The 15264-nt window shown below is 29.5% G+C and overlaps 1 protein-coding gene across 1 annotated transcript; it reads left to right on the top strand.

Moving 5' to 3' along the window:
• The first annotated feature begins 4264 nt into the window (after positions 1–4264).
• On the top strand, positions 4265–5462 carry LOC107021403 (transcription factor MYB48-like). Its single transcript, XM_027917383.1, has 3 exons — positions 4265–4518; positions 4618–4747; positions 4848–5462. Exons 2-3 carry the CDS (start codon positions 4692–4694, stop codon positions 5314–5316), a joined length of 525 nt encoding a protein of 174 aa, XP_027773184.1. The 5' UTR covers positions 4265–4518; positions 4618–4691; the 3' UTR covers positions 5317–5462.
• The last annotated feature ends 9802 nt before the right edge of the window (positions 5463–15264 follow it).

Here is a 15264-nt window from a genome sequence, read left to right as displayed (position 1 = left end):
AGCCCCCTACCACCCCCACCCCTTCCAGATAAAGTTAAACTTTAATTTTACAAAATATTTTCAATTTCAGTTTCAATTTTAATAATTATTTTCTAGTCTAGTAAAAATAAAAGATATTTTTTCAAAATATTTTTCATTCATAAATTAAACACTAAAAAATATTTTTACTCACCAAACAAACATGAGAAAATAAATAAAAGATCTACTTATTTTTCCGAAAAAACATTTTCTAAAAAAACATCTTCCTTAAAAAATATTTTCCTTCATACCAAACACACCCTAAATGTTTATATTTCACATTGCTCTTTAAGTTCGTAGACATGAAACAACATATCATGTATAGCCCTAATAAGAACTAGAATATTTCAAAAAATGCTATTTAACATTAGACCTGAAGTAAATGTACCAACATAGTAAGATTTTAACTCAAACTAGTTAAATCTTTTTCATAGGCCTCATTTTTTTTTATTAAGATTTAGAGGTTTGAATCTGAATACACATTTAAATATTAAGATTATCATTAAGATCAAAATGTTAGAATCTGAATACTTGTCTGAATATTAAGATGTAGTTTCTAGGTCTAAACACTAAATCATTAAGATTGTTTGTTTTCAATATCTTCATATTTTTTTATAATTAAAAATTAAACACTATACTAATAAAAGTTATAATCCAAACCAAGAATACTCCTTTCAAACAATTGTTTCAAGAATAAGATTATAACCCACAGGAAAAAGATGATTTATTTGTTTTCTCAACTAATTTTTTCTCAAGAAACAATGATAACTTTTTTCAAAGAAGTTTTGACAACAAACGAATCGTGACAAGAAGAGTTCTTCATAAATATCAATTCACCCAAGAATATTTTATATATTAGAAATATTAGATAAATACTTGTAAACAATTATAAAAATTTACTTATTCAAAAGAAAAAAAAATGATAATTGATTGGATAAGAAGAGGAAGAAACTTGAAACTTGTCGAAGAAAAAAATTTATTTATGAAAAGAACGCTTATTATTTTAATAGAGTCTGTCCAGAAGAGAAGTAAGGAAGAAGATAATTTGTTTATGAAAAGAACAATTATTATTTTAATTAATAGAGTCCGAATGATATTCAAACTCTGTTATAGATATGATTCATTCAGACTCATTAAGATCCATTAAGAGGTTTTCTAATAAACGAAACAAATGGGCTTAATGAAATGAATCTTAATGATTAAGATTCAGACCTAAAAATCAAATGCACTTAATAAGTTGAATCTGAATGATTAAGATTCAAACCCTTATTAAGTGCAAACAAATGAGGCTTAAGTCTGTATTCGTTGGTTTTGGTTAAAAATAATTATAAATTTGTGAAACAACATTTCCAATGTGATTTTAGCAAAATGAATGAAATGATGCCATATCCCACTTCTAGATTTCTTTGTTCTTATTAATCATTTTGTATTTAGTAAATGTCTAGCGTAACCATGTTTGGTGTTTAACTAGTACTTGTATATATAATATATATGTTGAGGTTGATACTTCTTTAAACTTTAGTTAAATAAAATTTGCCTTTTTAATTAAAGTGATTAGGTTAAGTAAGAATATGGAAAGATTACATCTTATATTAAATGACGCATGCAATGAAGTGTTTTGACTTAATTTATGCTCCGAGCACAAAATATCTCATTGTATTTTTAGAGGATATGCACAATTGTTAGAAAAATCTATAAGGTGATTAATGCACCACGAGTTTGGTCGTGGTCAATGAAGTAGTTGAGAATTCTGAGGTTTCAGATTCAAAACTAAGTGGAGACAAAACAAAATAGTGGGTGATTCTTCTCATCTGTCCTAGCCTTGGTGGACAGAGTTACATGATACATGTTGCTAGTGCGAGATGATAAATATCCCCTGAAATTAGTTGAGCGACGTAAAAGCTGCTCCAGTCACTTATACAAGAAATAGCTTAATTTTTTATCAGTCTCTTATACATGATTTGTCAAATCATCAAAACATCATATGATCTTGAATGCCGATTCAAAGATAATAGTGCTTTAATAGTTTCTTCCTCCAATTTCGTCATGATTGCACACTCAATAAAAGAACTTTTGGAATATCATGTCCTTCTTTGCTCATATGCTATTTTTGAATTAGACATTTGTGTATTGTACGATTTAATTTTTTCTTGTTTTGAATAAATGAACAATAAATATGAAATCACGAACCTTTTTTCAAGAATATGAAAATAAAGTTGGAATTAATAAGATTTCAATACCAAATACAGTCCATAGGTTGAGAAAAACTAAGCACTACTTAATGGACAAATGAAGGAAGATTCTAGACGTCTACTAAAAGGTTTGTAACCATGAACATTTATCGATTGATAATGTCTTCCTCCAATATTTTACGTACCTTTATTGGTGGATTTGGATATTAAAAATAACAATCCTAGTTAGAAAAACTTGTGCATCCCACACGTCTATTTACATAATTAAGTTTTTCTAAAGTTACCATAAAAAAAAAGATTGCTTTTTCATTAATCAGAGGTTTTAAATTTAAGATGCTAAAATCTTTAGTAAGGAGCACTTTTCATTATATGTAGCCCTATGCAGTACGAATCTAAATTTATCGAGATCCAATACAAACATCGATCCAATGAGTGTCATAGTGAAATGGAGAGCTGGTTATGAAAGTTGCATCAACATATCAACCTCTTATTTTACATTTATCATCACTTAGGCACTTTCCTTTTAGTGGCTTACATCATATATGCAACATTGGCTTCTTTCCACCACGATGGGGCAATGGACCGTCGTATACCACTTACAAAGTGAACTAGCTAGTGATGATGGACCCCACTTTTTTTTTTAAAAAAAATCTTTTTAAATAAAAGGGTCAAAATATTTTCTTAAATACAAATTTAATATCAAATATGTTAATTTAATGCATGCATTTGAGAAATTTAAAAGGTCAAATATACCCTTAAACAATTAAAAGTATTTCAAAGATACTCTTTGAACAATTAGAAAAGTCACAATATGCCTCTATGTGGTTTCCACAATTAGTGCAAAAGCATAGTTGAATGATTTTTTATCGTCCAAAGATATGTTTGAAACAAATGATAACGTCACGAGTCGATAGGTTAATGAAGGATAATTATATGATAAATTATCAATTTTTTTTTATGACAAGGAAAATTAGCAGCTGCTACTCTTTGGGGACGCACCGGATAAAATCTTGTTCCTATACAATAGCTCGCAAATCACATAAATCACCAATATACTAGAACATTTTTCATCCTTTTCTTTTAGTTTCTTAAAGGAATAGCACATAAGCACGTCTGAACTATGATCGAAATCCCAGCGATAAAATCTTAAGTAATTAGGGTCTAAATTATTATTCTCATAATTGGACACATGTCGTTGATGGCTGCACTACCTCCATTTTTAACCTCAAAGTCTTGAACTTGATTCGTATTTCCCATTGTAAATGGTTTATCCCTTTAATGGTCGTACCTTATACACTAATGTTGAACTTGATCAATATGCAATGATTAAACATAACAAAACTAAGAAAAACTAATATATATATATATATATATATATATATATATATATATATGTAAAATATACTCTCTCTGTTCCAATTTATATCACCTTTTATGTTTTGAGAGTCAAACAATTTCAGTTTGACCAGATTGGCATGGAATTTTCAACTTTTTAAAAATGAATTTCTATATTTGTAAACTACGTGAAAAGTACTATGAGTCACAATAATTGATAATTCAAAATGTTTAAACGATCTATAAAAAATTTATGGTCAAAGATAGACTTATATGACTTTTGAAATTCGAAAGGTGACATATAAAATGGACGGAGGTAGTACATTTGAAAGATATATATCTAAAGTTGGACATCCTTGACAAAAGTTATGCCTTTAATGTAGTGGTAATGGGTGTACATTTGAGTGCAGGAGTTCTGATTTTAAACACCAAATAAAACAATTTTTTTCATTTTAACAGTCGCACATCAATATTCTTAGATATCTTTAAAAAAAATTCTAACTCCGCCACTGATTACACCTTTTCTATAAATTACATTAACTTGCTATCACTAAAAATAGATTACTTATAACATAAAATATTCTTACACTAATACAATCAACTTATATTAAACGGGACCCCCAATTTTATAGACTATAATATACCTACATATATATTTTTTAAAAACATCCTATCCCTTTATGCCTTTGATCATGAGTATATTTTCCACTATAAATATCATCCATGTACATAAACACTATGTACCAACAAAGTAGGTGACTCAAAGAAAAAGGCTAAGCTAGATATAGCTAAGGAGACAACTCAAAAGAGAAAAAGAGCAAGAAGATGGCACAAGAAGAAATGAGAAAAGGACCATGGATGGAACAAGAAGACCTTCAACTTGCATTTTATGTGAACTTGTTTGGCGATCGACGATGGGATTTCTTAGCCAAAGTTTCAGGTTTTTAAGGTTGGAGGGAGACATATAAATTAGGTAGGCTTGTCTTAGACATGAAATCTTATTTTCATTGAACATATTCTAACTCTTCCTTTTTTCTATATACAATATTTTGTATTTATGTTGTGTAAATAGGTTTAAGAAGAACAGGAAAAAGTTGTAGATTACGATGGGTGAATTATTTACATCCTGGTCTCAAACGTGGAAAGATGACTCCACAAGAAGAACGTCTTATTCTTGAACTCCACTCCAAATGGGGAAATAGGTTTGACTATACATACTTCAAACTTCTTTTATGTGTTTTAATTTCTTCTCGTTAACCGCGCTATGTATATAATATAATTAAATTCCTCTATGTACTTTAGATGGTCAAGAATTGCAAGGGAAGTATCTGGGAGAACTGACAATGAAATCAAGAATTACTGGAGAACTCATATGAGGAAGAAGGCTCAAGACGAGAGGAAGTTAAAAAAAGCATCATCTATTATTTCTCCATCTTCATCCTTCTCTAATACTTCTTCATCTTTCTCATCTAATAGTCCTGATGTGGATTTCACGCCCATTATGAAAAACAATGAAAGAAACTTCTACGATACAGGTGGACTACAAAAGAAGGTTGTTGATCATGATAAAGGAAAAAACATGAAGGTATACTCTATGGATGATATATGGAAAGACATTGAATTGTCAGAAGAAAATGAAACAAAGAGTACTAAACAAATTATGCCATCACCTATATGGGACTATTGTCCAAACACTTTATGGATGGCTGATGATCAAGAAGAAAGTAAGATGTTTCCTATGTTTTATTGCTTGGATAACCAGGATATATAACACAATTTTGGCTAACAAAGGGTTATTTGTTTGAAGGCTATTTGTTTTTTTTAAAGATAGTTGGTGTAGGTATTGAAAGATGAGTTTGTAGCTCTAACATGTTAATAAAGAAAAATAAGATGGGTAAACAAGTTGCAATATGACTATCATTTGTGTAATGCAAATTGCAAACAAAACAAATTTTGAAGTTTCAAAAATAAAATAATCCAATCCATTTAAGTTATTGTTAAAAAATGATGGTTGTTGTGAATAAAATAAAGAAGTATGGGGTGTGGCAGAAAAGTTTCTTCGCTTTTTAGTATCTAAATTTATTTATGTGGTTTGTGCTATTAAAGATTTTAATGATTGGAGGGAAGACATCCTTCCAAGATTATCAAGGTGATGAAAAGATATATGTCGAGATTCGAGGAGACTCATAAGGTCCATATACTCGTAGAAACCATTTCTCATGGGCATAATAATACTCGTCGAAACAATTTTGCATCGACATAGTATCACTCGACAATTATTTTAGTTTTCAAACCAGTTCATTGAGATCAATAAAATGATATAAGAGAAAATATTTTTTTGGAGATATCTTAAAAATTAAAGTAAAAATTCAATCTCTTCTAAAGTTGATGGCCATGAATTAATTAAAGATGTTTATTAGGTGTAAAAAAAATGCCAAATAATATTTTGAGTTTTGTTAACTTGTTGAAAATGAATTTGATATTGAAAAATATCCACCCTTGGCCTAGAGATCATTCAATTCAAGTAGAAATTTAATTGCTAATGTGCATATGACAAAAAAGAAGTATTATTTTCTTTGAATCTTAAGACAATTGATACAATGAGTGTGAATGCCAATCATGTGCAAGATGAATTATTGAGACATGCAATTTGAATCTTGATCCCAAATCAATGGAAGAAAAGAATATGCATGGTCCATGTGATCCCTTCAATCAACCATCTATAGCTTATGTTGTTATAAAAGGAGTCTATGGAGCAACCAAATTACTCTAACTTGCTTATACAAATGTTGTGGGCCAATCAATCCACCTTCCACTACGACAAAAACAACTTTTAGCGGCATTAAATTTTGACATTAATAAAGAGTGCTAACATCTTTATCGACATTAATTAAGTGCCATTTGAACTAATGTCGCTAAAGGCTTTAGGGACATATACAAAGAGTGACAATTGCCGCTAAAAGTACATATTTAACGGCAATTAAAAATTAAATGCCGCTAATGATCATTTTTGTTCGTAGTGTTATTTTGATAAAACTAAGTACTTCTTGCCCTTCCTTGATGACTTTAGTAAACTAGATTTATTTCTTTAAAATATTTGTTGCTTTTAAAATTTTCAAAAACACTCTTAAAAATAGACATTGGATATATATATAAAATAGAGATTTAAGGTTCAATAGAGGATGCAAATTCACTTCAATTTTTTTTAATAAATTTTGTTAGTCTCATGAAATTCAACACCATCTTATATCTTACTCATCACAATAAAATAAATCAAGGAGAGTATGGAAGAATTGAAAGAAAGAATAGAACAATTTTTAATATTAACTAGATTTTTGTTGAAAGCTAAAAATATGTCAAAGGGATTTTGGCCAAGCTTTTCCTTTTACATTTTTGTGATTAATAGGTTTCCAACAATAACTATTAGAGGACAAAGTTAAACTGTTATCTTTGAGCTAAAATTAGTTTGGAGGTTCATCTACAATTAGAGTTAATTGTAGTTTATTTGATGGATGATTTAGTTTTTTGTAACTTTAAACTTCTGGTTGATTTAGTGATGTTTTGAAAGAGAAATTGTTGAAGAGGGTCGTGTTTTTACTCCTTTGAACAAGGAGGATTTTCACGTGAAAATTTATATGTTATGTGTTTCAAACGTTATAAGTTGCTACATGAGTTAGTTGAATCAATACAATGAACACGTTTCTTGTAATTAAGTTCAATTGATAAGGTGTTTTTATAGACAAATTTTAATAGGGCCAAATACATAAATAGATTTCTAAATTTGTTGGGTTTTTTCAATCAGGTACCTCAAGTATGCTATTTTCGTATTGAATCATTAAATCATTCATAATTTGTACCTTTTAAATACTGTTGACTAATGTGGAACCAGGTTTTGTGAGGGGTATTGGTAGATGATACATATATTGTTCCAGAACTCATTAGTCCAATTGATAGTGAAACTGTTCGAGAATAATTGTGTTGTATTTCAAGTCATCTGAACAAATTAGAAAACAAATGAGACTAACACTCAGTTTGTCTTCATTCCTTCAATCAAATCACTACAATACGAACACAATTGAAGGCTTTACAATAGAATAAAGCCGATCAAACAACAATGTTTAAAAGCAACAAATTATAAGTGGTTCAATGATTCAATAGGAAAATGATGTTAACTTATGATATTCTGATTAATGAAAACTTGAAGGAATTAATAAGGAATAATACGAGCAGCCTGGAAGTCATGACAGCATTACGGAAAACAACACAAAGCCGAAATAGAATCCTAGTCCGGATTAACGAAGCAAAACATGAAAGGCAGGAGGCTAAAGACTAAGGAAAAGAAATATTTGTAAATCAATCTACCAAGATTCAAGAGATTAATAAATCAACTAAAGATTCAAGAAAGATATTGTTGTAAATCAATCAGCCAAAATTAAGAAAAAGAAATATCTGTAAATCAATCAGCCAAGATTCAAGAAACATATTGAAGATAAGAAGATTAAAGATCACTCAAAGATTCAAGAAAGATATTGAAGATCAGCCAAGATTCAAGGAGTTCATCTAACAAAGGAAAAAATTGATTTAATCATGCACATATCTTATATGGACATGATTAAACAAATCAATTCAAATATATCAAGGAATCATCTAAGGATTCTTGATTTACAACTCCCTTGGGTTTCCGAAACAGGGCATCATCTTTCACAGCTATTTATACCTGTCTCAGTCTTAGATGTGAAACACGCACTTCACTTGAACTTATATTGTGGTCTTCTTTTATGTTTCATAAAACTTTGTACACAGTTGAGTGAACAATTGAAAAGAAAAGAGAAAGAAAGATCTGATTGTAGGATATACAGGTCGAGGTTGTGTCAAAGAAGAAGGTCTGATTTGAATATCAGACGAGGCTGTTAATCATAACATTCTGTAACACCCAAGTTCTCAATAAACTCTTAAGGAAATCCTTGTAACCCAAGGGGACTGGATTAGGCATCACATTGGTGATCCAAACCAGTATAAAACACTCTGTGTTATTTACTTACTGCAAGTTATTATTACTGTTTTTCTGTTTTACTAACATGCAGGTGAGTCGACTAACCAGAGTAGGAAGTCGACTGAAGGGATTTTAATTATCCCCTCCCCCCCTTCCTTGACTTTCAAATGACGTAGTTAAGGTATCTGAAGAAAAAAACCCAATACATTTAGAAATTTGTTAAGAATTCTGCCTTTTAATAGGTCTAATATTTGTCAAGACACTATTCAACCCCCACCCCCTCTAAACCTTATAATGCAATCACACTCTCTAGATCCAATTGTTTTTTTTTTTTTGTTTATGTATTTCTAGTGTATTTAACTCACGTTAGGTCCACCCTACCATCTCGAACTTGTACACATATTTTTTATAAGGACTCGATCTTTAGAAGCATTTCCAAAGTGAGACTCTCTATCCTCCTTTAATCTTTAAACCAAATATTTTATATAGGATAGATAATTAGTGTTGTTCAAGATAAGCCAAGAAAAATAGAAATGTGGAAAAGGTTTGATGACTCCTCAACAATATCCTTATCTTTCGATTCTATCACATGCAATTTAAAAGGACCAAAATTGATGAAGCTATGATAAGATTAATTGCACACATTATCTACTTGTAAGTGCTAAACTTTTGATATAAAGTAATTGATTAGTGGTATGATTAATTGTGAACTGAGGTGTATTGATTAATAATCCTTGTGCATATCTTATTATCCTTTTGTTGTTGCTAGTAATGTCCAATAAATCACATAATCAATGTTTTTAAGGGCTTAGTGAGTGTTGTTATATACTCATCTCTAAAATTCCTTTAAAAAGCAATTCACATAATCTTGGAGTCAACATGTGAATAGGAATTAGTGAGACTATGTTATTGAGTTCAAATGACACAACATTGATTAAGCAACATACATCCTTTTGATTTGAAACAAACACATTTTTTATTTCGACACCAAAAAAGTTTAAGCTAAAAAAATACATTTTCAATTATTACTTAGTTATAATTAAGCCTTTTTCATATTATTACCAATGACGGTTCATTTATTTTTAGAAATTAAATTATAAATACTATCTAGATAGAAACACTATAACTTAAATAACTTTTAGCGGCATTAAATATTGACACTAATAAAGAGTGTTAAAGTCTTTACTTGCATTAGTTAAGTGTCCTGAGAACCAATGTCGCTAAAGACTTTAGAGACATATATAAAGAGTAACAATTGCCATTAAAAATACATATTTAGCGGCAATTAAGAATTAAATATCGCTAATGGTCATTTTTGTTATAGTAAAAGTCTATATATTTTATTTCTCTTGTGATTGTTGTTCCAAGAATTTTCAGGAAGATGTTGCAAGGCTTTTCTCATTTATAAGTTGTCTACTAAATAGTAAAACTTATCGTTCATTCTATTTAGCGACAAATCATCATAAAAATATAAAAATATATTAGATAAGAGCAATTTAGAGAAGAAGTTTGTAGCTAATTTTAATTACTTTTTTTTTTATATAGTATTTGCATAAACTACGTTCAAGCTACTTACTTGATTGCAAACTTCTTCAAATAAAGTATTTTAATGAACATTCATACTATAATGTATATAACATGGATAAACATAATTATAAGTATTTTTTCATATAATAACTACTACCGACGGTTTACTCTTAGAAGTTAAATGAAAAATAACTCAAAAATATTATAGTACAATATGTGCCTAAAGTTTTCACTTATTTCATCTAGATGGTTCCAAAAAAATTGTATCGTGAAGCTAAGTGATGTTTATTCTTTGCACCATTAAGATTTTCGCATCGAATTCAGATTTTTTATTTTAAAATTTGGAAATTTAAAACATCAAAGTAAATTTTATATCCTTTAATCGTTATGTTAATTGTTAATCTTATATTTAAAGGTTATACATATACATATTTTAAAAATTAACTTATAAATATCATATGATTTTTTATTTTTAGTCGATAAGATTATATTCTAGATTTGCATTAGATGTCGAAGTAGTAGCTGATACCAAGTATCATAAAGTTATTGGTCATTACTTTTGACACATATGATGACCCATCACATCAATTAAAATAAAACCAATTTTGAAATTAACCAAATTGCATGACATGATTTTGAATTTATAATTAACATATGGACTATGGTGACCACAAAATAAGTACAAGTGGCCAACAAGATTTCAGAAATGTCTTAGTTAACGGTTTAAAAGCCTTCATGCATCGTAAGTGCGCAACACACTATAGCTATTAGCAAGGAATAGTCCTCGTCAATCTATATAGATTTTTAATCGTTCTAATGCTAAATTCTTGTATGTTTTTCAAAAATAAATTGATTTTTAATTTATTTTCTCAAGTTTGATTGACAGAAGAAAAATATTTTCTATTATTTGGTTGGTTAATGAAAAATATTTCTTAGAATATATTTTTTATTTTTTTACTAAAAGAGTAACTAATTTTTTATTTGAAAATCAATCCCGATAGCCAAGTCGGGGCTGACCCTTACATCTGACGCGTACGAACGATCTAGGACCTGAATGCAACTCCTAACTCGGGACAACCTTGAATATTATCCCGAAATCTAACACCCACATCGATATATGACTTGAAACTCGAAATATATATATATGTATATATATATATATATATAACGCATACTGTTAGCGCAATAGGCTGCTCAATTTTTCTATCTCGGGTCTTCTTGCCTTTTATCTCATGCATGGAAAAACTCTTTTAACCCTAGTTAGTATACTAGCCTCCTTGGGGATTGGATATGTGACTTTAATCAAATCGAATGTGATATCGTCGGTGGCAAAGTTAAAATTTTTAACAAAGGGGTTCAAAATGTAAAGAAATAGACACACAAAGTAGCCGAAAAGGATATTTATTGTATATACCTAAAAATTATTTTAACCATGTAAAAAATAATAGAATTTTTCACTGAAGGGGGCTTGGATGAACCCCATAATAATAAGGTGGCTCCGCCACAGGTATGGTATTTAACAGAAATCACAGCTTTTTTAGGCACATTTGATCCTCCTTACACGTATATTTTATACCGTCTTTTTTCAACGACTATTTTAAATTTATTATTTCGATGGTCAAATTTATTTTTGTTTCACTAATTTTCTTGTCTCCTCACTATTTTTTTTTACAAATACAAAAATTAAACTACAATGTAGCTGCAAAAAAGTTTTGCATTTTATTCTTTACACTAAAGAATGAAAGAAAAAGAAAAAAAACTCAAATAATGATGATCAAAGCAGACAAAAATATATTTTGTGTACGAAAAATTTAAATATATCTTGAACTTTGCTAGAAGGATTATATATACACTCATACATGAATTTTTTTATTACAAGTCAAAAAAGTAAATTTAAAACTAATTTTTTCACTTTGATTAAATGAAGAGTATATATGAGTTACTTTCATAACGAAAAATATATTAATTTTAAATGACAAAGTTAAGGATATATTGAATTTTTTTTCTCTTGAAGAATGAAGATAATCATACTAATAATTAATCGAGAATCTTTCGAATATAAAAAATAAAGATAAGATGTGTATATAATATACTTCACCTTTCTTACATACCATTTGGGATATGTTGTTTATTGTAAAGAAAGAAAAAAACTTGAAAAGGTGCTCTAATTTGATTTTATTAAATATAAAATTTGCAAATTTCAAAACCATAATTATTCAAGGGATTTTTATCAAAAAACTTTTTGAGTAGATAATGATTAGAATAGTAATGCTTTGTATATCTAAAAAAATTCAAGAAAGAGTGACCCCTCATAAATTCAATATACAAAAAACCTTTTTAAATGATAAAAATGATTAATATTTAAGTGGAAAACAATAAAAATGGTGACATCCACGTCAGTACGTGGTTCATCTTTTCCTAGCCAAGTCTTCTTTGAAAGAAATCCCAGCAGCCACCACTAATTTTACCACTAAAAGGAGTCACCATTTATTTGGAATTTTATATTATTTATTGATTTATGATAAAGTTGTTTTCGTATAATTTATAAGTAATTAAGAATTTGAGTTGTTATAACACCAATTTATTAATGTTTGTATTAAGATAAATTATTTTTTAAATAGTATAATTTTTTTCTGGATCGTACATAATTATGAAATATTTTATACATCAAACTATCTTTTTGTTTATTGGTATTTGTGTGTTGCACTACTTGAGAAAAAAATGTTCTCAACGTTGTTTTCACAAATGGATTAAATAATGTGATATTGCACTTTCAGATATCTAATATAGTATGTCATTTTGTTTCTTAGTGGATTTTTAAAACTATTATGCGTTACGTGAGCATGTTTGGTGTCTAACAATTAATAAAACGTTGAGGCTGATAAATCACTTGCTCACGTTTCTATTAAAGAAGGTTTTTCTTTTTCAATTAACGAAAATGTACTTTTACAAAAATTTCATTAGTGATAATTAATTACTTTTAAATTACAAGTAAATATGGAAAATTTTTCTATGTTTTAGTGTTTCAATAGTAATGACTATGGAAGTGTTGAGAGAAGAACGGAAGTTCCTTGAACCTGATTAATAAGGGTGTTGGTTTGTTAATTAATTAAAGTAAATCATTTATGTAGTTATAAGTTAAGTTGTTAAAGAACATGTTCTCTTAGCTAAGTACTTCTTTATCATTTTTTCCATTCGACATTGACCCCTAGTTGTTTCTAATCGAGTTTCGAAAGTTGGGTTTGAACTTTGAGTTTAATGTTGAGAAATTGGTAAATTTTGAGTTTGAAATGCTAAAGTGGTTGAGAAAGTGGTTTTTAGTGTCTATTGGAGTTTCAAGTGTCGACATAAAATTATATCAATTTCATTTGTCCAGAATGTGGAATATGTTCCGTGAGAGTTCACAGTTTTGGATCTAGGGTTTCTTTATAGGGATTTGAGATAAATTATGAAAATTTAGCCTTCTGATAGACTTTGGTCAATATTTGGGGTTCAGATGCTCAGATTAAAATTATAAGAGTTCTGTTAGATTCGGAAGATGACCTTAGGCCTAGTAAGGTCTTGGTTGATTTTCGAGAGGTCTTAATCTTGTTTTGACCTTTTTAAGTGTTGTGTTAGTTTAGCGTGGTTTTAACGGATGTCGGCGCATGGGAGACCTTATTTCAATAGTTCCATTGAATCTGAACATCGAGTATAATTAATTTTCGTGTATGGTTTGTCCAAACGAATATCAGGGATCCTTTTGATGTTCGAGAGTTGACTAATATTGTGGTGTATGTGTACTTCGCATTAGCGATAGGCTGCTTTCTTAAACGAGAATCGCTTTTGTGGAGGGAGGTGTGCATTCTTTAGAGAGATTTTGACCTTTTATTTTCGGGTTTAACCCCCATTTTTTATATTTGACCTTGGGAAATCTATAGAGGTGATTTGTTAAATGATTTCTTGCGCTAAGTCTTTTACAATCCTAAATCTTCATTTCTCTTTGATTCTTTTATGAATCTTAACATCAAAATTTGAGGTTTCGATTAGCGATTGACAAATTTTTTCAAGAACTCAAGTATTCTAAACTAAAAAATGAGATTGTAAACTGATCTTAAGCCCTTTTTCAAAATGATTTTTATCAATAGGTTCAAAATGTCTTGATTAATGATTTCAAGTAAAACATTTTGGATTCAAACTTCATTTTTAGAATTGGATTTGTTGAAATTATATAAAGCTGATGAGAAATGGCTCTGGCTAGTGATATGTTATAAAACTGATGGAAAATGGTCCCGACTAGTATATTGATATAAATCCAATGAGAAATGTTTCTGGATAGTGATTTGATATAAAGCCGATGTGAATGGTTTCGTCTAGTGATATTGTGCCGATGGAAAACGGTTCCAAGAGATTGTTGATGCATTTTGATGCCTATATTTGAATTAACTTTTTTTTTTTATTTTCCACCAGGTGTGGTGTCTAGAGCCCACTTTGGAGACCCGACTAAATTCGAATTTTACACTACATGTCTTGTTCGGTGGTGATGCTCCCGACAAGATTTTTTCATACCCAGGATTCCAACCTGAAATCTCTTGTTAAGGGTGAAGCAATTCCATTACTATACCAAAATGCATATTGGTTTTGACTAACTTGTTAACTGTAATTGATGCACTTGTTATGTGTGATTGATCTACTTGACACTGAAATTGACTTGATATGTGTTAGTTGTTGAATTGTGACTATTGGATTGTGATTTAAGACTTGTGAGTTGTGTGTTGTAGGACTATTAGGTTGGCTGATTTCTGTGTTGGTTGTAGTTAAGAAGGTTCGATTGGGATGAAAGGAGTATGTGTTTTTTAGCTAGTTGTTGTGTTTATTATATTTCTTGATGGGTAGCATGTTGTTGGTACTCGGTCCTTGCTTCCACACTTGTGTAGGTTTTGAGCCCATATGACGTAATTGTTCTTTCTATCCCATCCCTCAGGCTTGTCAAAGAGCTATTGAAAGATAGTTGTTTGTTATCCCGATTGACCCTCTAGTTCTTCCTCTATGCTTTATTGTATTCGAGAAATAAGAACTTGAGACTGTACTTGTTTCTTAATTCCACACTTTAGGTATTAGTTGTTTGTACACATGACAATCATGTTTCTTGGAATTAAAACAATGAAAAAAAATTGCTCTTATCTTGTTCTTGTGTCACGACCCAGCCCGTTGTGATTG

The sequence above is a fragment of the Solanum pennellii genome, chromosome 6, assembly GCF_001406875.1.
Source record: "Solanum pennellii chromosome 6, SPENNV200".
Classification (NCBI taxonomy): Eukaryota; Viridiplantae; Streptophyta; class Magnoliopsida; order Solanales; family Solanaceae; genus Solanum; species Solanum pennellii.
The sequence above is the reverse complement of the archived record's forward strand: the minus strand, read 5'-3'. Positions and strand labels throughout refer to the sequence as shown.